This window comes from Gymnogyps californianus, unplaced genomic scaffold, assembly GCF_018139145.2.
Source record: "Gymnogyps californianus isolate 813 unplaced genomic scaffold, ASM1813914v2 HiC_scaffold_229, whole genome shotgun sequence".
In the NCBI taxonomy this organism is placed as follows: Eukaryota; Metazoa; Chordata; class Aves; order Accipitriformes; family Cathartidae; genus Gymnogyps; species Gymnogyps californianus.
In genome coordinates, this window is record NW_026114110.1 from 2,815 (window position 1) to 24,573 (window position 21,759).

Consider the following 21,759-nt stretch of genomic DNA (forward strand, 5'->3'; position numbering starts at 1 on the left):
TTGAGAGGGGACACACAAAAGTGAGAGGAAGCACGTGACCACACGTGAGAGAGGGAGAGTGCACAACTGCACAAGAAGAGCTTGTGACCACGCAAGAGAGTGTGGAGGGCACGTGTGACTGCCCACAAGGGAGAGAGAGAGAATGAGCATGACTGTGTGTGAGGTTGAGCAAGAGGGAGCACACAAGAGCAAGTATGTGTGCCTGACAGCAAGAGAAAGAGATCAAGAGAGGACAAGGGAGAGCACGAGCAAGGAACTGATTGACTTACCAGCATGAGCTTTGAGTATATGGGTTTTCAAGCGGCTATTGTAAGAGGACTTGAATGGACAGAGCTTGCAACGGAATGGCTTATGGTGTCCATGATGAGTCTGCATATGGCGATCCAGACTGATCAAAAGACAGACAAAAAAAAGGAAACAAAATAGTAAATCATTTAGCTATTCCTTCAGATGCAAGCCAAAAACCTAGTAACAAAAATAAATTTTAAATAAGAGCAGGCCAGGCTCAGCTATCCTTCTCATGTTGGTTCTTTATATCCAACAGGTCTGCTTATAGAACAAGGCAGAATCTAATCTGAGGAAGAAAGAGATCTGTGACCAATTTTATCACACAGAATGCAAGCCACTTAAACTCAATAGGGCAAAATTACTATCAATTAAATTATACCCGATCCAGACTATCAAGAGAGTCACCTATAGGATAAAGGCTATTTGAGGAAAAAACAAAAACAAACAAGAAAAACCCCAAACAGAACAATAAAAATATTAGTACAGGATTTTTCTGTGAAGTGTTTTTGTGAAAATATGCCCACTTTTCTCCTCCTAAGGAAAGGAAAATATTTTTCTAGCTCTACTGAAGAAACCTTCATTTGGTTACAGCAGCAAAAGCAGATTAGACAGCCTACTCTGGGGGGAAGGTACCAGCAAGCTGTCTACAGTCAATGACTTCTAGGAGTAAAAGGTGGCAGATTTTCAGATGTAATGGACTGGGAGACCCTGCATGAAGCTCAACAACAGAAGAAGGGGTGAAAAAGACCAGGTGCTATTTTTCTGCAGGGGAAATCAGAGCAACAGAAAGCCTGACATCGAAGGGGGGGAGAATTCATCACCCATCTCCATGGCTTCAGATCAGGATGGAGACATTTCCAATACAGCCTCTTCTTTGGGAACATTAATGCTTTGTGATATAAGAGTAGTCTGAGTCTGTTTATGCGCAGCAGTGAAACAACAAGAAGGTATGGACAAGTTTGGATTATTTATCATCCCCCCAAACCACCATCCTAATAGTTCCAGGCATACTTTAGCTTTATTTCCTATTAATTGATCTAAATTGTCCTGTTTTTTTCTACTGAATATCAAGATCTAGATCAAATGGAGTCTACTCCAGCCTCTCACACTACAGAGGGTCTCACAGGATCTTTAGTCTCACACTGACAGAGCCTGAGCCAAGAAAATCCCTGTTTACCAGTGCTAACACCAAAGTCTGTGTATTCAAAGATCTAATGATAGCAAAACCAAAAACCAGACCATATATCCAATTTTAGGGCTACTTCACAGAAACATAATATTATCATAAATCTAACAGGGAGTTTGTGGTAAGATAATTTTTTCCCCATTTCTCTGGAGTACCAGTATATCTCCTAAATAAGAGAGGCTGAACATTTGTGGTCAGTATTTAATTAAAAAACCCCACATTTTAAATAGTCCTGGTTTTGGCTGGGAAAGAGTTAACTCTCTTCTTAGTAGCTGGTACAGTGCTGGGTTTTAGATTTAGTGTGAGAATGATGTTGATAACACTCTGATGTTTTAGTTGTTGCTAAGGAGCGCTTATCTTAAGCCAAGGACTTTTCAGTTTCCCATGCTCTGCCAGCAAGCAGGTGTGCAAGAAGCTGGGAGGGAGCATAGCTGGGGCAGCTGACCCCAACTAGCCAAAGGGGTATTCCATACCATGGAATGTCATGCCCAGTATATAAACGGGGGGAGCTGGCCAGCAGGGGCGGATTGCGGCTCGGGCATCAGTCAGCGGGTGGTGAGCAATTGCATTGTGCATCACTGGGTTTTTTCCCTTTTTTTTCCCTCTTCTTTTTTTTTTATATTCCTTTTGATTACTATTATTATTATTATATTTCATCATTATTATTGTTAGTATTATATTTTACTTTAGTTATTAAACTGTTCTTATCTCAACCCACGAGTTCTACCTTCTTTCCCGATTCTCCTCCCCATTCCACTGGGAGCAGGGACGGGGACGGGGGGGAGGAGTGAGGGAGCGGCTGCGTGGTGCTTGGCTGCTGACAGGGGTTAAATCATGACAATGATAGAAAATGAGCTGGTATAAAACTAAAACAGATTACCAAAGATGTATACAATGCATATCTCAAGCTCAGCACTGACTGGAACAACTATCCCTGGCACATCAGAAGCTTGTACTCAAAGAGCTCCTGAGGAAGGATGCAGCTTTCCATGTTACAAGCAAGTTACTGCACGGAGCTGTAAGAGGAACCCCTCCTTACCCTCTCAGCTACCTTTACAGAATAGGTATGAGGCTCTGGGTATGGTAGATGAAGGACATGATGAGATAGAAGAGGAGGAATCTGTGCAAGTACTCTCATTGAGGTCAGATCAACCAACCCCTCACATCAAGACCTGCATTAAGACCAGTGCTGAGAAAAAACAACGGCGAGTTATGGTCATAGGTGACTCTCTCCTGAGCGGAATGGAGGCACCCATTTGCAGACTGGATCATCTTTTCAGGGAAGTTTGCTGCCTCCCTGGGGCCCAAATCAGGGATGTAACCAGATGACTGACAAGCTTAGTACAGCCTTCAGACTATTACGTACTTCTGCTCTTTCACGTGGGTACTAATGACATTGCAACAAGAAGGCCAAGGTCAATCAAAAGAGATTTCAGGGCCCTGGGAAGAATGCTAAAAGATTCAGGAGCACAGGTAGTGTTTTCCTCAATCCTCCCAGTAATGGGGAGAGTCAATGGAAGAAACAGGCGTGCCCAAGACATCAATACCTGGCTCCAGGACTGGTGCCTCCACCAGAACTTTGGTTTTTATAACCATGGAAGAATCTGCAAGACACAACGTATGCTGGGGCCTGACGGGATCCACCTGTCCTGATGGGGGAAACGCTTCTTTGCTCGTAAGCTGGCAGGACCAATTGAGAGGGCTTTAAACTAGAATTGATGAGGGAAGGGGATACCATCAGGAGAGCTGAAGGTAAGCCAAGGGATGGCATGGCATCGCCTGAGGGTGGCAATGCTAACAGGAGCATTTATGCTGCTCCAGGGAGCACTGAGGGTTTAGGAGCACATCTGAAATGCTTGTACACCAACGCACGCAGTATGAGAAACAAATAGGATGAACTAGAAGTGTTGATCAGTTCCCAGAACTATATCATTGGTATTAGCGAGGCTTGGTGGAATGAGTCCCACGATTGGAGTGCTGGGATGGAGGGCTACAGGCTGTTCAGGAGGGATAGGCAGGGCAGGCGTGAGGTGGAGGTGTCGCACTATATGTAAGGGAGAGGTTTGACTGTACAGACCTTACAGTTAGGGATGATGTGGTTGAGAGCCTCTGGGTGAGGATTAGGGGGATGGAAAACAAAGGAGATGTCGTAGTGGGTGTCTACTACTGATTGCCCAGCCAGGATGTAAGCACTGATGGGTTATCCTATAGGCAATTAGGAGAAATCTCTGGATCGGTAGCCCTGGTCCTTATGGGACATTTCAACTTCCCAGACATCAACCGGGAATATCATACTGCTGTGATGAGCAGGTCTTGGAAATTCCTGAAGTTTGTAGAAGATGATAACTTCTTGTCACAAGTACTCTGTGAGCCAACTAGGAAAGGTGCCCTCCTAGACTTGCTATTTGTGAATAGAGAAGGACTCATGGGGGATGTGATGGTAGGTGGCTGTCTTGGCCACAGTGATCATGAAATGGTTGAGTTTAAAACTTTCAGGGTAATGAGAAAAAAGGTCAGCAGAGTTGCTACCCTGGACTTCAGGAGAGCAAACTTTAAGCTATTCAGGGAGCTATTTAGCAGAGTACTCTGGGAATCTGCTTTTGAGGGCTTAGGAGTCCACGAGTGCTGGTCAGTTTTGAAGAACCACCTTTTAGAAGCACAGGAGCAGGCAATTCCACTGTGTCACAAGTCAAGCAAGTGGGGCAGAAGACCATCTTGGCTGAACAGGGAACTCCTCGTGGAGCTCAAGAGGAAAAAGAAACTGTATGATCTCTGGAAGCGAGGTCAGGCTTCGCAGGAAGATTACAGAGTTGCAGTTCGCATATGCAGGGAGAAGACACGAAAGGCCAAAGCTCAACTAGAGTTGAAACTGGCCAGTGTTGTTTCAGATAACAAGAAGGGCTTTTTTAAGTATGTTAATAGCAAGAGGAGGTCTAAAGAAAACATTGGACTGATACTTGTTGAAGATGGTCACCTGACTAATAGGGATGAAGAAAAATTGGAGGTGTTCAATGTGTTTTTTGCCTCAGTCTTTAATATCAATGATAGACCTTGGGCTGCCTGGTCCCCTGAGTCGGAGGACCATGAGTGTGGGAACAGTGACTTTCCATTTGTGGACACTGAAATTGTAAGGGACCAGCTGTATCAGCTGAATGTTCACAAGTCCATGGGGCCTGATGGGATTCATCCCAGAGTACTGAAGGAGCTAGCGGATGTTATGGCAGGACCCCTCTCGATCATCTTCCAAAGGTCTTGGGAGTCTGGGGAGGTCCCTGCTGACTGGAAGCTAGCCAATGTTAATCCAATCTACAAGAAGGGAATGAGGGAAGACCCAGGGAACTACAGACCTGTTAGTCTAACCTCAGTTCCTGGAAAAATTATGGAAAAGATTATACTGGGTACTATTGAAAGGCATTTAAAGAACAATGCAGTCATCAGGCACAGTCAACATGGGTTCACAAAGGGAAAGTCCTGTCTAACTAATTTGATCTCCTTCTACGATAAGGTCACCCGCCTAGTGGATGAAGGGAAGGCAGTGGATGTAGTTTTTCTGGATTTTAGTAAGGCTTTTGATACTGTCCCTCACAGCATCCTTCTGGACAGGTTGTCCAACTGTGAGATGAGCAGGTTCACAGTGCACTGGGTGAAGAACTGGCTGAAGGGCAGGGCTCAAAGGGTTGTAGTGAATGGGGCTACATCTGGCTGGCGACCAGTCACCAGCGGCGTTCCTCAGGGTTCAATTCTAGGGCCAGTTCTGATCAATATTATTATCAGTGATCTGGATGCAGGAGTTGAATGCACCATTAGCAAGTTTGCTGATGATACCAAACTGGGAGGTGCTGTTGACTCTCTTGAGGGACAAGAGGCCTTGCAGAGGAATCTGGACAGATTGGAGCATTGGGCTATGATTAATGGGATGAAATTTAACAAGTCGAAATGCCAGATTCTGCACCTAGGACGAAGTAACGCCAGACACAAGTATAGACTGGGAGAGGAGTGGCTGGAGAGCAGCCCTGCAGAAAGGGATCTGGGGGTGCTGGTCGACAGCAGGCTCAATAGGAGTCAGCAGCGTGCCCTGCCAGCCAAGAGGGCAAACCACATCCTGGGGTGCATCAAACACAGTATAACCAGCCAGTCAAAAGAGGTGATGATCCTGCTGTATTCAGCGTTGGTGCGGCCTCACCTCGAGTACTGTGTGCAGTTCTGGGCCCTACAATCTAAAAGGGATGTGAAGGTCCTTGAATGCATCCAGAGGAGGGCAACAAAGCTGGTGACAGGGCTGGAAGGCATGTCCCATGAGGAGCAGCTAAGGACTCTGGGTTTGTCTAGTTTGGAGAAAAGGAGGCTGAGGGGCGACCTCATTGCTCTCTACAGCTTCCTGAGGAGGGGAAGTGGAGAGGGAGGTGCTGATCTCTTCTCCCTGGGGTCCAGTGATAGGACGCGTGGGAATGGTTCAAAGCTGCGCCAGAGGAGGTTCAGACTTGACATTAGGAAGCATTTCTTTACCGAGAGGGTGGTCAAACACTGGAACAGGCTTCCTAGAGAGGTGGTCGATGCCCCAATCCTGTCAGTGCTTAAGAGGCATTTGGACAATGCCCTTAATAACATGCTTTAACTTTTGGTCATCCCTGAAGTGGTCAGGCAGTTGGACTAGATGATCGTTGTAGGTCCCTTCCAACTGAACTATTCTATTCCATTCTATTCTATGTCTGGGGCTACAGGGAATGTCTGAGGCTTCTCACTGAGGATGGGGCAGAGGAAAACTGGCTCCTTGCCTACAGGAGGCATGCGCTGGTTGAGGAGCTGTGTTACCAGGTTAAAGGAGCTGCAGGAGGTCAGACAACTGCACAGCATCAGAGATAACAAGAAAAAGATTAACAGGATCTTCTCAGAGATCCTACAGAGACAAGAGCCCAAACTCCCAGTTTTACTGAAGGAGGGGCAGCCAGTGTCTGTGTTTATCAGGTTGGGAAATGGAGACTACCAAGATGGCAAAGGCTGGAAGCTTGTGACATCTGGCACTGGGAGGACGGCTCCTACTTCACCAGCAGATCTACAACTATAGAAGAGGTTCTACAGTTCTGCATCTGGTTGCAGATGATGGGCTGGGAGCTCTGTCCAATGAAGCATCAGAGCTGGCTGCACCTGAACCATGCAACAGCACCAGAGGGAAGTGGTGAGTGATAGTAGTGGGAGACTCCCTTCTGCAGGGGAGATGCCAACCTGACCTGCTGTACAGGGAGGTTTGCTGCTTGCCAGGAGCTCAGATCTAGGATGTTAATGAGAGACTGCCAAGGCCTGCCCAGCCCTTGGACTATTATCCCCTGCTGCTCATCCACATAGGAACCATGCTGTGATACTGACAGAAATGCTGCTTTTCTAACACAAGGGTTTATAAATATTTCTTATATCATGCTTTCTTTCCCACATACTTTTAATTACAGAACAGTAACAACTTCACCCAATTTAAGGGTGTCACTAACAGTGCTATCAATGCCTATGTTAAACAAGCACCTGGATCTCTCTTCTTTGGGGGGAAGGGGGATAGACACGGGATGGGGGGACGGGACAGTTCTCCACCAGAAGCTACAGAAAACATGTACATGTGTTTGTCAGTCTAGGATGCCAGTAAAAAAAAAAAAAAAAAATCCAATAAACCTCATTTCTTTGTGGCAAGCCATGAATAGATATGATTAAAAGAATTCTAAAGCTTCCTAGCTGTAGGCAAAGAAATGTCATGAGGAACTTTATTATTTATCATGACCGTGCATTTTTCATGGGTCACATCAGATAAGGGGTGATTTCCTCAACCCATTTCAAGTATACCACACTGATGTGAAGACTATGTTCACACACTGAAATTGCATAACACAAGAAAAAAAAATTTAACTTTAAGATTGGTTTGTGATAACTGTTCAACACTAGAAATGAAATCTCTCTCAATCAAATAAGAGTCATAGTATTATTTAAAAATAAGGTAGTTACGTGAAAGGCTAGTGAAAAATACTTTTTCCTCTTTATGGCTTTTTTAATTTCATGCATTTGACAGGACTGCATAAGTGGTGGGCATCTTTTGCTTGGTATGCATTTCCCCTACACACAACAAAAAGATAACTTGAATTCAAGAAAATATAAAAATGGGACTTTTTATAGTCACGGGCAATGGCAAAAAGTTTGGGGGCATAGAAAATACCTAAATCCTGAGAAAGAGAAAAATGCGGCTTGAAATCAAGGAGTGTGCTCTCCTTCAATGTCAACCAACATAAAAAAGTCATGCTAGTCTGTGCTTCTGTTGAAAACAAACCATAACTTACTTGTGCCTGAAAGCAGAGACAAAGGAGCAATACTGGCAGCTGTACTTGTCTTCCCGGGTAAACATGGCCAGAGCCAAGTGACTCCTCTCATGAGATCGCAGACCCTGCATAGACATCAAAACCCGGTCACACTGGCTGCAGTGGTAGCCCCCAGGCCTGGTTTCATCTTCCAAGGATGCTCCAGATTCAGCTTCTGTAAATTCCACAGTGCCAGGGTCTTTGGCTCCCTCAAAACCCTCCAAAGTTGTGCTTGAAGAATCTTCAGCTTCCTGCTAAAAAACACATACCCCCCCAAAGCCATCAATTCTCTCTCCCTTCTGCCCCTCAGTCTCTCCTATGTATTAATTTTAATATCTAGGTTTCCCACTGCATTCACTTTCTAAAGGTATTCCTACCATACTATACTAATGACTTTCTGTATAAAGAGAGCCTAGTCTTTAATTATATATATGTATATACATTAAAAAACAAACAATCCATCTCTTGGTCCCTTTCCTAAGTGTTAATTAGCATAGCACGCATTTTGCAGCAACATTAAAACTGAAAAGTATATTTATATCATGTTTTTTGGGTCTTGGATTTTAGTTTTTGTTCCCTGCTGTTTAGTATCTACTTGCTCAAAAGATGGTATTGACCCCACATAAACTTTACTTGGGAAGCAGGGAAAGAGCAGGAATCATTTGATAGAAGGGAAGCATCCCATTCTGTCAGTAGTATTGGATAAGCTAAAGGAAGGTCAGTGGAAGGACAATGAAAGCTCTTAGGTAGAACCATTTAGACTCTGAAGGACTCAGCTACTTTATACAGCACACAGTTGTATTGGGTTTGCGTGGCAAGGTTTTGGTAGTGGGGGGGCTACAGGGGTGGCTTCTGTGAGAAGATGCCAGAAGCTTCCCCTATGTCCGATAAAGTCAATGCCAGCCGGCTCCAAGATGGACCCGCCGCTGGCCAAGGCCGAGCCAATCAGCAACAGTGGTAGTGCCTCTGTGATAACATATTTAAGAAAGGGAAAAGAAGTTACAGGGGAGTAGCAGTTGCAGCCAGAGAGAGGAGTGAGAAGATGTGAGGAACAACTCTGCAGACACCAAGGTCAGTGAGGAAGGAGGGGGAGGAGGTGCCTCAGGCGCCGGAGCAGAGATTCCCCTGCAGCCCATAGAGGAAGATCATGGTGAGGCAGGCTGTCCTCCTGCAGCCCATGGAGGTCCACGGTGGAGCAGATATCCACCTGCAGCCTGTGGAGAAGATCATGGTGAGGCAGGCTGTCCCCCTGCAGCCCATGGAGGTCCACGGTGGAGCAGATATCCACCTGCAGCCTGTGGAGGACCCCACGCCAGAGCGGGTGGATGCCCGAAGGAGGCTGTGACCCCGTGGGAAGCCCGCGCTGGAGCAGGCTCCTGGCAGGACCTGTGGCCCCGTGGAGAGAGGAGTCCATGCTGGAGCAGGTTTGCTGGCAGGACTTGTGACCCTGCAGGGGACCCACGCTGGAGCAGTCTGTTCCTGAAGGACTGCACCCCATGGAAGGGACCCACGCCGGAGCAGTTCATGAAGAACTGCAGCCCGTGGGAAGGACTCACGTTGGAGAAGTTCGTGGAGGACTGTCTCCCGTGGGAGGGACCCCACGCTGGAGCAGGGGAAGAGTGTGAGGAGTCCTCCCCCTGAGGAGGAAGGAGCAGCAGAAACAACATGTGATGAACTGAACGCACCCCCATTCCCCATCCCCCTGTGCTGCTTGGGGGGAGGAGGTAGAAAATTTGGGAGTAAAGTTAAGCCCGGGAAGAAGGGAGGGGTGGGGGGAAGGTGTTTTTAAGATTTGGTTTTATTTCTCATTATCCTGCTCTGATTTGACTAGTAATAAATTAAATTAATTTTTTCCCCAAGTCGAGTCTGTTTTGCCTGTGATGTTAATTGGTGAGTGATCTCCCTGTCCTTATCTCAACCCACGAGCCTTTCGTCATATTTTCTCTCCCCTGTCCAGTTGAGGAGGGGGAGTGATAGAGAGGCTTTGGTGGGCACCTGGCATCCAGCCAGGGTCAACCCGCCACAACAGTTGATGTCATTAAATAGGCACGCTTCAGGTCACATTCTGAGGACTGCAGAATGAGATTTTGCCAAGTACTCACTGCAGCAAGAAAAGGAGGAGAACTGCATAACCAGTTCCTGCAACCTTACCGCACCTGAACTCCCCCTGCTGATATCCTGTAAAGCTGGCTGTGGAGCACAGCCTGTCCTCAGAGACATTCTAGGTGGTCTCCACTTGCATAGGGAGGAAACAGCAGCACATTTACAATTAACCACTTGAATTGGACCCCTGGCTCAGCTGGCTATTTGAATATGTGTTTGCAGCACTATAATTTCACTTTTGCATATGGGTCCGCACTTTAAGGGTCTAAGAAAGCAGAAAAGTAGCCCAGAACAGCTGAGGGAGAAGCTCCTGCTCATAAATCAAGTCTTTCAGTCATCCGTGATATCAACTCCTTTGTGGCAAATAAGAAATGAGAATCAAATAGTTTTTGTGCCCCAGATGAAGAGCAGAAGAAAGTCAAAACATCTTAAACAAAATGTGCTGCAGAAACCTGAAGAATTAGATTAGAATGTCATGCTTAACTGTTCAGAATATCCAATCCAAAACCCATTTGACTCCATGGGAGCCCTCTACGGGCTTTCAGTTAGGCCTTAATATCAAACAAAAAATGCTGTCAGTTCACAGAATTCTCACCTTTACTGTAGCTGACACAGAAGAAACATTCCCATACTGGACATGCTTACGGAGATGATTACAGATGGCTCGAAGCGTTGGATGAACTTCCACACAAAATTTACATTTGTAGCCAACTACTTTCCTCTCCTTAAGTTTTGAAGCATCTTCCAAGTGTCCAAAAGCCTATTGAAGCACATGAGTATTAATCAGTTATACTAATGTAATACTGAAACATGCTTCTGATATCTCACTTTTAGGAATATACCCAGAGCAGATTTTGCACCTTAAGGAAAATTGCATTTAGTGTACACATGTGTATTGGGTCTGGCTGAGATGGAGTTAATTTTCCCCATAGCAGCCCTCATAGTGCTGTGCTTTGTATTGGTAGCTAGAAAGGTGTTGATAACACACCACTGTTTTGGCTACTGCTGAGCAGTGCTCCCACAGCATCAAGGCTGTCTCTCCAACATTCCCCCCCCTCACTTCCAAAGGCCAGTAGGCTGGGGGTGGGTAAGATCTTGGGAGGGGACATAGCCAGGACAGTTGACCCAAATTGACCAAAGGGATATTCCATACCATATGACATCGTGCTCAGCAATAAAAGCTAAGAGAAAGGGGGGGGGGGGGGGGGGGGGGGGAATTCGTTATTATGATGTTTGTCTTCCGGAGCAATTGCTACGCATACTGAAGCCCTACTTCCCGGGAAGTGGCTGGACATCACCTGCTGATGGGAAGTAGAGAATAAATCTTTTGTTTTCCTTTGCTTCCACGTGTGGCCTTTGCTTTTGCTTTATTAAACTGCCTTTATCTTGACCCACAATTTTTTTTCCATCTTATTTTCTTCCCCCCTGTCCTGCTGAGGAGGGGGAGTGATAGAGCAGCTTGGTGGGCACCTGGCATCCAGCCAAGGTCAACCCACTACAACATGCTATTGTGCAAAACTTCAACCTCAATTTGTGCTGACTTCTATTATAAAGCCCTCAAAATAGGTGGACAGGACGTGCACAGGAAAAACCTTGAGTTTCTGCATAACAGTAGTCCCCTATAAGACTGTTCATTTTTAACTTACAAGACCAAGCCACTCTTTCACAGTTCCCTCCCGCCCAATTGTATGCTTTTCTACAGCAAGTAGAGTTACTCCAGATGGGGAGAAGGGTACAGAAAAGAGTAGCAGAATTTGGTCTTCTGTTCAAAGGAACACTTGCCCAAAGCTTGAAGTTATTGGATAGATGCACATAAACATCAGGTTCTTTATCGGAAAATGTACTGAAATAGATAAGCTTGAGAAGGAAATTGGTGTGTTATTTCAAGGTACATTGATGAGCAGTAGAATGGGACATTTGCTAAAGAATCTATGAGAAAGCAAACAGCAGCCTTGCAATAGAAGAATAAATAACTGTCAGATACAGACAGCCATCCATAAGGGTGGGAGGAAGGAAGAAAGATAGGGAAAATCCTGAAGGAAACAGTTGGAAGGAGCAGAGCTTCCCATGAAGCCTAGGAATAGGTGGAGAATGAAGGAAATTAAAGTAGAATATGTAACCAACTTAGAGAGCTCATTGACACGCTGAGTCGCTCATTAACCTGCGTTCATTTGGCTGTCAAAGAGAATATGCAAGTGGGTATTAGTAATAAGGAGCCTCTTGAGGTATAGAACAGCTTTTGGTTTGTTTTTCTCCCTGGGGAGAGGAAGCAGAGGAGGAGACCAGACACACAGATCCTTACCCTCTCTTGTTTGAAATCTGTAAAAGCACCATCTGCATACTTCTGCTTGCTCAAAAGCTGTTTCCTCCTCTCCTGACGTTTGGCACGCTTCTGGAATTCCTCATTGTGACTATTCAAGTGTGAGGTCAGCTCTGCCGTGCTATGCAATTTAGTATCACAGTGCTTGCACTGGTAGACAGCATTATGAGAGCGGGTGCCACTTCCCAGTATGGTAAAGTCTCTCTTCAAATCCTTGCTGTGGTGATCAGTGTAATGCATGCACAGCAGCTCTGCTGTGCTGAAGGATAGCTTGAAACATTTTATGCATCTGAAGGGAAGCCACTCAGTTTCCTGAGCCTTGCTCTCCACCTCAGGCTTTTCAAAGTCATTCCTTTCCTCAGCTGGAGTTGACTTTTCATGTTCATCAGCATACACAGCAGTGAAGTAACCCCCCAGCTTGCTTGCATGCTGCTTCTTAGGGAAAACACCAGGGTGACGCTTCATGTAGTGGGACACAATACCTTTTTTGCTAAAAGACTGAAAGGAACAAAGCGAGCATTTCTTCTTTTCCACAGCCCTCCTCAGCTCCTCACTTAACTGAGGAGTATCATCTTTAGGAGGAGATGGAATGATCACTTTATTGGGTTTGTCACTTACTGTCCTGGAGGCTGCTAAACAATGAGTGTAGTAAGCATCGATGTCATGCCTTTTCTGGTAGTGTGCTGCAAGCCCTTTGCGGATAGGGTTGGTGTAGGAACACAAAGCACACTTGAAGAGGTTGTTCTTGCCTTCTGGTTGTGCCCGAACATTATTATGTTTGATGCGGTAGTGCCTGGCTATCCCCTTCCGGGTAGAACAGAAGTATTTGCAGAGCTGACACCGGAACACTGTGTGAGACACTAATTGAGAACTGGAGAAATGAGATGCTGAGATAGAGACTTCTCCAACACCATCAGCAGCAATTTCTGGGGAGGCCTTGATTTCAGTTACCATGTCTGGCTCCACTGAGGCAGACACCTTTGGTGGTGACTGAGCAAAAACATCAAATTCAGGCTGATTATGGTATTTCTCATAGTGAATTTTGAGCTTCTCCAGTGTGCCATGGGTGTAAGGGCATAGTTTGCACCGGTATGCACCATAGCCTTGCTTGAAAATCCTACTCGTCTCTTCTATGTCATTCTGGGCGATGTCATTCGACTGTTCCACATCATGCGCAAAGTCTTCAGCAGTGACCTTTACTGATGGGTGCCGTTTCTGATAATGTGTGAGGACACCATGAATGCGTGTGTTAATGTATGGGCAATGTCTGCACTTGTACACAGCCCCTGGGTTAATGTCTATGTCCTGTGCAAAGTCAGCAGCTTTCACTTTCATGCCAGGATGCTTTTTACCGTAATGTGTCAGGAGGCCATGCAAGTTATTGTACTCAGACTGGCAAACTGTACACTGATATGGAGTGGAGGAGATGGCAGGGTTTGCAGAAGCCAGCTGAATAGTTTTTTCCTGGGAAAGGCTGGAGTCCTCCACATCCTGGTCCATCTGTGATGTTACCTGGTTTTCAGAATTAATCCTGGCCCTAACTTCATCAAGCTGCATGCCAATTTTCTCAGCAGCATCTTTCTCCTTAATGATATCTAACAACACAGATTCATCCCCATTCATAGCCCAAGGGTGAAAAGCCTGGTAGTGATTAGTAATATCCCAAATGGAAGATGCTTCAAAAATGCAGTCTCTGCATTTATAGGTCTTTGCCTCTGTTGGCATCACTAGGGTAGGAGGGGAAGGATCCGGACCTGCCCAGAGTTTAGTTGCCATATATGTATAGTCAACATAATGTTCAGGATGTCTCCTTTGGTAATGCACAAGCAAACCACTCGGTTCTGTATGTGAATAAATGCACCATTCACAGTGATAACCAGCTTCTATCAAGCCATCCAAAAATGCCCATCTCAGAATGGACATGACCGTGGCCTTCAGATTCGGGTGGTCTTTCTTAATATGCTTTCTCAACGCATAGAAGTAAGGTGATGTGTAGCTACACTGCCTGCATTTGAGGGCTCTCAGCTTTGTCTTGTCCTGTTCAGTGCTGGAGGTGTGAGCAGGCAGGCTGCCAGATGATTTCTTCTGGTTATGATCACAAAGGCTTCTAACGGTGGCTGTATGCTGCCTAATCACATCTGCGTTGGCTTTGAAATCACGATGCTTCTTTTGATAATGAATAAGCACACCTTTCACGGTCCGGTTTCCATAATCGCAGTGCTGGCAGAAGAACATTTCGTTCTCAAGGGGATTCACAGAGCTCTCAGAACTGCCCCGGCTCAACTGCTGCACTGACACTGGCAGTTTCTGAATCCCAGGTGGCAGCTCACCAGCCTTCATCATTGCCGCAGTAGGGGGTGCCTGTCTGATGTACTTGGCAGTGACCTTTATTTCCGGATGCCTTTTCTGGTAGTGGACAAGCACTCCCACAACTGAACGGTTGCTGTATGAACAGTGTTTGCAATAGTAGAGTTCAGGAGCAAGGTCTGGGGGCAGTGGTGGGGGAGGTAGAGGTTGAGAAGCCAAGTTGGACAGTTTTGAGGAGGCAGACACCCCCATCTCAAAAGACATTTGAGCCAGGGCAGAGCCCCTATCAACAGAAGCTATATGCATGGTCTTCTGAATTCTGAAATATGATGCTTTTTCTTCAGGGTGTTTTTTCTGGTAATGCACCAGAACTGAATGCATGTTAGGGCTTGCAAATGAGCACACATCACAGTCATAAACAACCACAGAATTGACCGAAGGTGCCTTCTGATTTTCACATTCAGGACTAAAACTCTTTGTGGCACTTTTGTTAAAACTTGCTGGCACAGCAGTCCCATGAGCCACGGGGGTGGAGGTTGCTATAGTTTTTGGAGCAGAATTCAAGATCTCTCTCAGTGTCTGAGACTCTGTGTTTAGCCCCTCTTGCTGCTCAACAACATAGCTTGAAAATATCATTGCATTGTTAATTTTCACTGTTGGATGCATTCTTTGGTAATGCGGCATCAGGCTTCTAACATTTGGGCTAGTGTAAGAACAGAAGCGACAGCGGTAGATCAAATCAGAGTGATCGGAGTTCAATACATTCATAGCTTCAGGGTGATGCTCTCCATAGTGTTGCTGCAGGTCTTCAAAGTTCGTATAGTCAATATAACACTCAAGGCATCTGTATACTGCACTGTGATCATTGGGATCCAAGATATACCTAAAGCTGAATTTTATGTAGGGGTGCATCCGTTGGTAGTGGGTGCTAACACTCCTGGCAGATTTGTTGCTAAAATCACAGTGTTTACAATAGTAAAGCCTGCCAGAGTCATTAATTTCCACATTTTCGGTGTTCTGATCAGGGCCATACATATTTGGCTGGCTTCCCAGAACAGAGGCATTAGGGCTCTGTTGATCTTTCATGTTAATGGAAGAAAAATAATCTTCCTCATCTTCAGATAAAGTGAGCTCGATCTCTGCTCCATTGATGGAATTATAATCATGATGCATGTTTCTGAAGTTTGCATCCTTCTGGGAATCATTAGTCTCTCTCCCCCACATTTGCTGAGGTGCATAAGAACTAGAAACCTCCACCATTGGTTCTGTTTGTTCTTCTTCTCTGTCTAATTCCACTTCTATCTCCACCTCGTCTTCCTCCTCTTCCTCATCATCCTCTACATTAATCACAGCATCTTCTTGCTGTTTGTTTTGGTTTATTTTGCTCTGCAGGTTGCTTGCTATTTCATCAATTCTAGTTCTTTTCTTCACTGGTGAGAGATCCAAAGGGCAGTCACTTGACACCTTCCGAGCGACCTTAGCAACAAAGTTATTTTTAGATGAGAGACCAAGAATTGAGGTCTGGCTTTTCTTCACTGTGCTGACAGAGGTGAGAGCATCTGCCTCGCTCTCTTGTGGCATGTTGGATGGCAGTCCATCATATTTTGGTAAGTTGTCACAAAATGAGTGCTTGTGCTGCTGATGAACTCTGAGGCCTTTCAAAGTAGTGGTAGAATAGTTACACATTGTGCACTTATAAGGATGCTGTGAATGGGGTTGAGGCAACTGCTGCTGTTGCTGCTGCGCTGTTTCTGTCATCCCAGTTGGCTTCCTTCCGTTTATATTTCCACTTTCATAAGAAACTGTGTTGTCATTCAGAGAGGAGACAATGTTTTCACTCTGAGAATTCACAGTGTCCCAGTCTGATGTTGTACCTGCATGACATTGCCTATGAGCTCCAAGCTTTAACGAACTCTTACAGGTGAAAGGGCATTCATCGCATTTGTATACAGTTGTCTTCCCAGACAGGTGGATATTCTCAATGTGACGGGAGATGCTTCGGCGGTGCATTGTGAGGAAAGGGCAAAAAGGACATTGGAACCTGTTCATGTATCTTCTAAAGGGAATCCCTTTCGTTTCCAACAGCTTGTTGCCATCAGATCCCATCAGTTGCTCTGCAGATATTCCTGAAGTCTGGTGGTCCACAGAGTTCAAGCCATTCTCGCTGTCCACTTCATTTAGCTCTTCATCTGAGCTGGAATCATTTAGCATGCTATTTGTTTCCAAGTCAGCAGAAGAATTTGTCATGTCAGCAACTCCATAGCAGGATCTGTCAGACAAATTAACTATGCCTGAGTTGTGAGGTAATTTAGACTTCATTTGAGGATAAGACACAGAAGAAAACTTAGAGGATATAGAAGAGTTGGGCCTGATAAGGGAATTGCCCGTAGAGCTTCTGAAGTTTGAGACATCAGCATTCAACATATCACGTCCTGTCATATTCATAGAGATATAATTAGAGTTTGGGGAGGCATTCTGGGCACTCTTACTCTGCACATCAGGCGCACTGGTTCTGTCTTGTTCCTGCCTCAAACTTGACAGTATTTTTACCATGTTGCGGTGCTTCTTCATCATATGGTCACACCAGCGCTCCCTTCGAGGTGTCTGGTAACTGCACCATTCACAGCAAAAATTGCCTCTGGACTTTGTTAGAGGCTTGACCATGGACTCCAAAATGCTCCGTTCTACCACCTCTGCAGGCAATTCCTTGCAGGGTTCTTGCACTGGCACAGAGGCAGATGTCAATTCAGATACAGCAGAGGTAGCAGTAGGAGTTAAACTCTCCTTCAGATTGTTTTTGTGATACATTTTCTGGTGCTTAATAATCCTTGCACGTCTTGGTGATTTGTAGGTGCAGAACTGGCAAGAGAAAACTTTGCCAAACCCCTCGTGCATCATGATGTTGTAATTTAAGGATCCAGCAGTGTGTGACCCTACTGAGCTCCCCCCAACTTGTGCTCCATGAACTTTGCGAGTGTGCTCTATGAGGAGGTTTTTAGATCGGAAGTAACGCACACAGAATTTGCACTGGAAAAACTTGTTGGTTGGTTTAGGATTTGGAGCCATATGTTGACCATAAAAACTTTGGCTCTGGCTATAATAACTTCCAGTCCCCATCTGAGTTGTTGTATTTTGCCCTAAAATAAGAATTAAAAAGTAAATATGTAAATAAGTAAAATTAGACAGTTCCCCCCATCTACCCTGTACGCATATGAATACATACACATCTTGAACACGTTAATCACACCAGGATTCTCTCACTTATTTATGATTAGACCTGTACATACGAGAATGGTCAGAAAACTAACAGATGGTACATAATTTGGAATAGACAATTTCCAAAATAAGCTTCTTGAAATAAAAAGGTACACTAATAAAGTTCAAAATTCTTCTAGAGCTCATGGTGGTGTAAAGCAAGGAAAAGAAGCAATATGAAGAAGCATGTGAAAAATAGCAAGATGACAAATCCACACATGTTTGCATTTACAGAAAAAATATGGCTGTAACTAAACATCATCCACTTCACTACCATAGTGATAAAGATAACAGTTTTTAAAAATCACACTGAAACATACCAATTAAAATGCACTGAAATAAGTCACATGTGAGATAGGGGCTTAGGGTTGAGGTTTACCTGCTATTTCATCTGCAATTGTAAATTCATCCTTTACAGAAGAAAATTCAATCTCAGTCTGGTTGCTAGCATTCATGGAGCCAGACCTCGGCTGGCTAGGGTTTTCCTCAGAGACATCTGTTGGCTGCAGAAAAGCAGTATGAACATCCTGAATGTGAGCTTTTAGGTCTTCATAGGATGGAGCTCGGAAATCACAGCCATCACACTGCAGCACCTCCATGGTTCAGGAATGACCTTTTGCATTAGAAAATTCTGCAAGAAAAACAAGGAAAGGAGAAGGAAAGAGGCAGGGGTTTGTTTTGGTTTTCCCTGTTTGGTTGGTTTTGGGAGTTTTTTTGTTTTGTTTTTACAGAAATGCCATTCAGTGAATTCTGAAAATATATTAACACCAAGCTTCCTATCACATGACTTAATGATTTCCAGAAATTCCATAATTACTGCAGCCTAAAACTCAACATTTAAGAGGCATCAAGGCAATTTTGATTCAAAGAAAGCCCTATCTAGGTAACTTGCAGGTTGCTGTTATCAATGCTACAGTTAACCTTCTGACAAATGACTACTGTTTCAATGGACTTTGTCCTCTAGGCTTTTCCATTACTCAGAAGAGAGCTGTTAGGAAGTTTGTCTCATTCAGAGACTAGCAGCTATATGCTAGAAGAACAACCACATTACTCCCATTCATGCACTGAAACTTACAAACAGATGACAGTGGTTTCTGCTTCTATAAGACCCACTCTAACCTTCTTGGAAGCTGAGAAAGTCCTGCCAGCTTCATTACCAGTGATTAAAAAACCCCTTAAAATGGAAACACTTGTCTTTCTTTTCAAAATCCTATAATTCCTGACTTCAGTGGAAAACATAAGCATAATTGCAAAGTGAGATCCAAATATGTGTATCCAGAATAGAATGCTGCGCATTGGAATTAATTCCACCAAACACCGAGAACATCTCCACTCTTTGTTATAAATCTTACAGAGTTCCATTATGGTCTGTCATTGAGGACATATCTTTGGTGGGATAGGAGTTTGAGGAAGGGATGGGCAGTAAGAATAGGAATACTGCAAAAGTACAATGGAAACATAAGTAACAGCGATCTTCCCTAAACACTTCATGACTTCATTGATTAATCCCAAACCTCTGTATACTGTAATGTACAAAGTAACAAAATTTGGTAAGATTAAGTTTAGTATGTGACCAATTAATCCCGCATCACAGAACACTGGGGAGGAATTTATCACTAGACTCTTAGCTTATGTACTGCCATAAACAAGAGGACACACAAAATACAAGAAATGCAAAAGGCTGAGACCCTCCTGCCCTGTACAGCAATTGGGCACAAAAGCAACCTATTATTTTAAAGTAATAGCTCATTTATTAAGTTTACCACACATTGCACTGGGCCAAGATAACCTAGGAGTTCCAGAGGTCCAAGATGCAATAGCAGACAAAAACATTTTACTGTGAAAATTCCATGTATTTACTGTAGAATGTAAAACTACTTCTATAGCAAGATGAAAACCTGCCGCAGGCAAAACAGTCTCGACTCAGGGAATTTTACTTCATTTAGTTTATTGTCAACTAACATGAACTTTTAATTACTGATTTGGATATTGAGAAAGAAAGAAAACAAACAGTGAAACAAACAATTAGGGAAACACCTTTCCTCCCTCTTCTCCAGGGTCAACTATAAGCCAGACACTTATCCACCACCACTCCCTTAGTCTCAACTCCTTGTTTTTGCCACACGTTACACCCAATCAGTTCCAATTCCTTCAGCGAGGTGACAGGCAGCACAGGAGGTTGGGGTCAGCACATAATGGTTTCTTTCTGTGAACCTCCTTATTTCTTACTCATCTTCCTCCACTGCTCCTTGCTTCTTACTGCTCTGCTCCAGTGTGAGTTCCACCATGGGCCTCAGTCCCTTTTGAGGGTATCACCACTCCTGTGTGGAGCACCTCCTTCCAAGAGTGTGCCTCCTACCCCTATTGGCAACCGCCCTTTCTTAAATATGTTTGAGCAGAGGCACCATATGCTTCTCTGATTCTTTTAAAGTTTGGCTCGCAATGGGTTCTTTCCATTTGTTTCAGAACTGGCTGGAACTGGCTGTTCATGGCCTCCTCCCACACTGCAGCCCCTTGTTACCAAAACCCAGCCATTTATGCCCAATATAAAACCCAAAAACACTAGGGCACAAAGAGAGGACACTGCATAAAATAATGCTTTGTCTTATAGCCTGCTAAAATAAACTTCTGGCAAGTCTATTTCTGGACAGCGAGCACAGACACTCCACATGTTTAATCTACATTACTGTCCTCACTGCAATATGTGTTCCCCACCACCTCCAACAACAACAAAAAAAACAACCAAAAAAAGCACAAACGGTGCACCAGCTTCTTTTCAGCTAGCAAAGCTGCAATGATTAAGATACTCGAGCTTTTATTTGCAAGCACCAGATCAAACACTGTGGAAGAGGTTACTATGTGTTCTGAGACCAAATTACGGTAGTGAGTGAAGCCCCACTCCATGTCTCCTTTAGCACAGTCCATTAGACTTGAAAATATTTTTTTTCCATGGAGCAAATGATTCCTGCATTTAGAGCACTTCACAGAAAAGCAGATCATCCATTTTTTACTATCTGTTCCCCAAGCTTAGTCTTCTCATCTCAACCAAACAAGCCACAGCTCTGCTGAATGTATTTATCACACTTTCAAGAGGTATGAGCCCCTGCGCCATTGAAGCTTTAAGACTCACTAAGCTGCCCTACTCCTCTGAGCTTTGGGAGCAGCCATTTTAGCTCAGACAACTGCACTCAGTGGCTCATAGCTTCTTGCCTGTACACAACATGGCCTCACTTATCTCTCAGATTCATCTCGGGTATACAAGATTTTTTTTTTCCCTTGGATGATACAAAAAAACAAGCCAAAACAAAACCACCATCATCTAAGAACAGGACTCTTCCTCTTTTGTATGATTTACCTCCCCCACACACACACAAATAGTATCTGTTCTCATGTGCTGTCAAAACAGCACCTTTTCTTCCTGAACAATCATTTGCAAAGATCTCCAAAAGTTCTTTTAACTCATGAATGATAAATGTGTTTATTAATTCCAGCAACACAGTCTTACACAGTTCTACGGACTTAATCAAAACACAGTAACCTCCCAGCAGGAGGACGGGGAAGCAGAAAGGAGGTCCCCCTCCAGACTGCCCTGTCCTCCTCCCTTGGGAGTCATCTTTCTTCGCACAGAAGACACCCCACTCCCCTGCCAGATTCCAAAGTCTAACGACCTTTGTTAATCACCAGCCAGCCTATCTGCATCAGCAAACCCCGGCAGCAGATACACCTTTCAACACAAAGGCTGTAACCATGCCTTTTAAAAGAGGTTCCCTGAAAGCGCCATTATGTAGAAGAAGGGGTGGATCTCTCCTCTTTAAACTTCGGCCCCTTTAGAAACAACACAAAAACCTTTCTGTGTGTCTTTAGGGAAACTTTAAGCCAGTTTACAAAATAAGAACCAGAAGGAGGGAGGAAAAAAAAGAAATTGAGGTTTTTAAAAGGATAAACATAACCGCTTCAGCCTGGCACAA

At 44.5% G+C, this 21,759-nt stretch overlaps 1 protein-coding gene across 1 annotated transcript; it reads right to left on the reverse strand.

The window, feature by feature from the left end:
• Positions 1–269: 269 nt before the first annotated feature.
• On the reverse strand, positions 270–18,390 carry LOC127028156 (zinc finger protein 462-like; the record flags this gene model as incomplete). Its single annotated transcript, XM_050913931.1, has 5 exons — positions 18,171–18,390; positions 12,212–17,673; positions 10,505–10,669; positions 7,789–8,060; positions 270–388 (listed from the first exon to the last, which is right to left on the reverse strand). Coding segments are annotated over exons 1-5 (6,238 nt in total), but the record flags the coding sequence as incomplete, so codon positions are not given.
• Between the last annotated feature and the right edge of the window lie 3,369 nt (positions 18,391–21,759).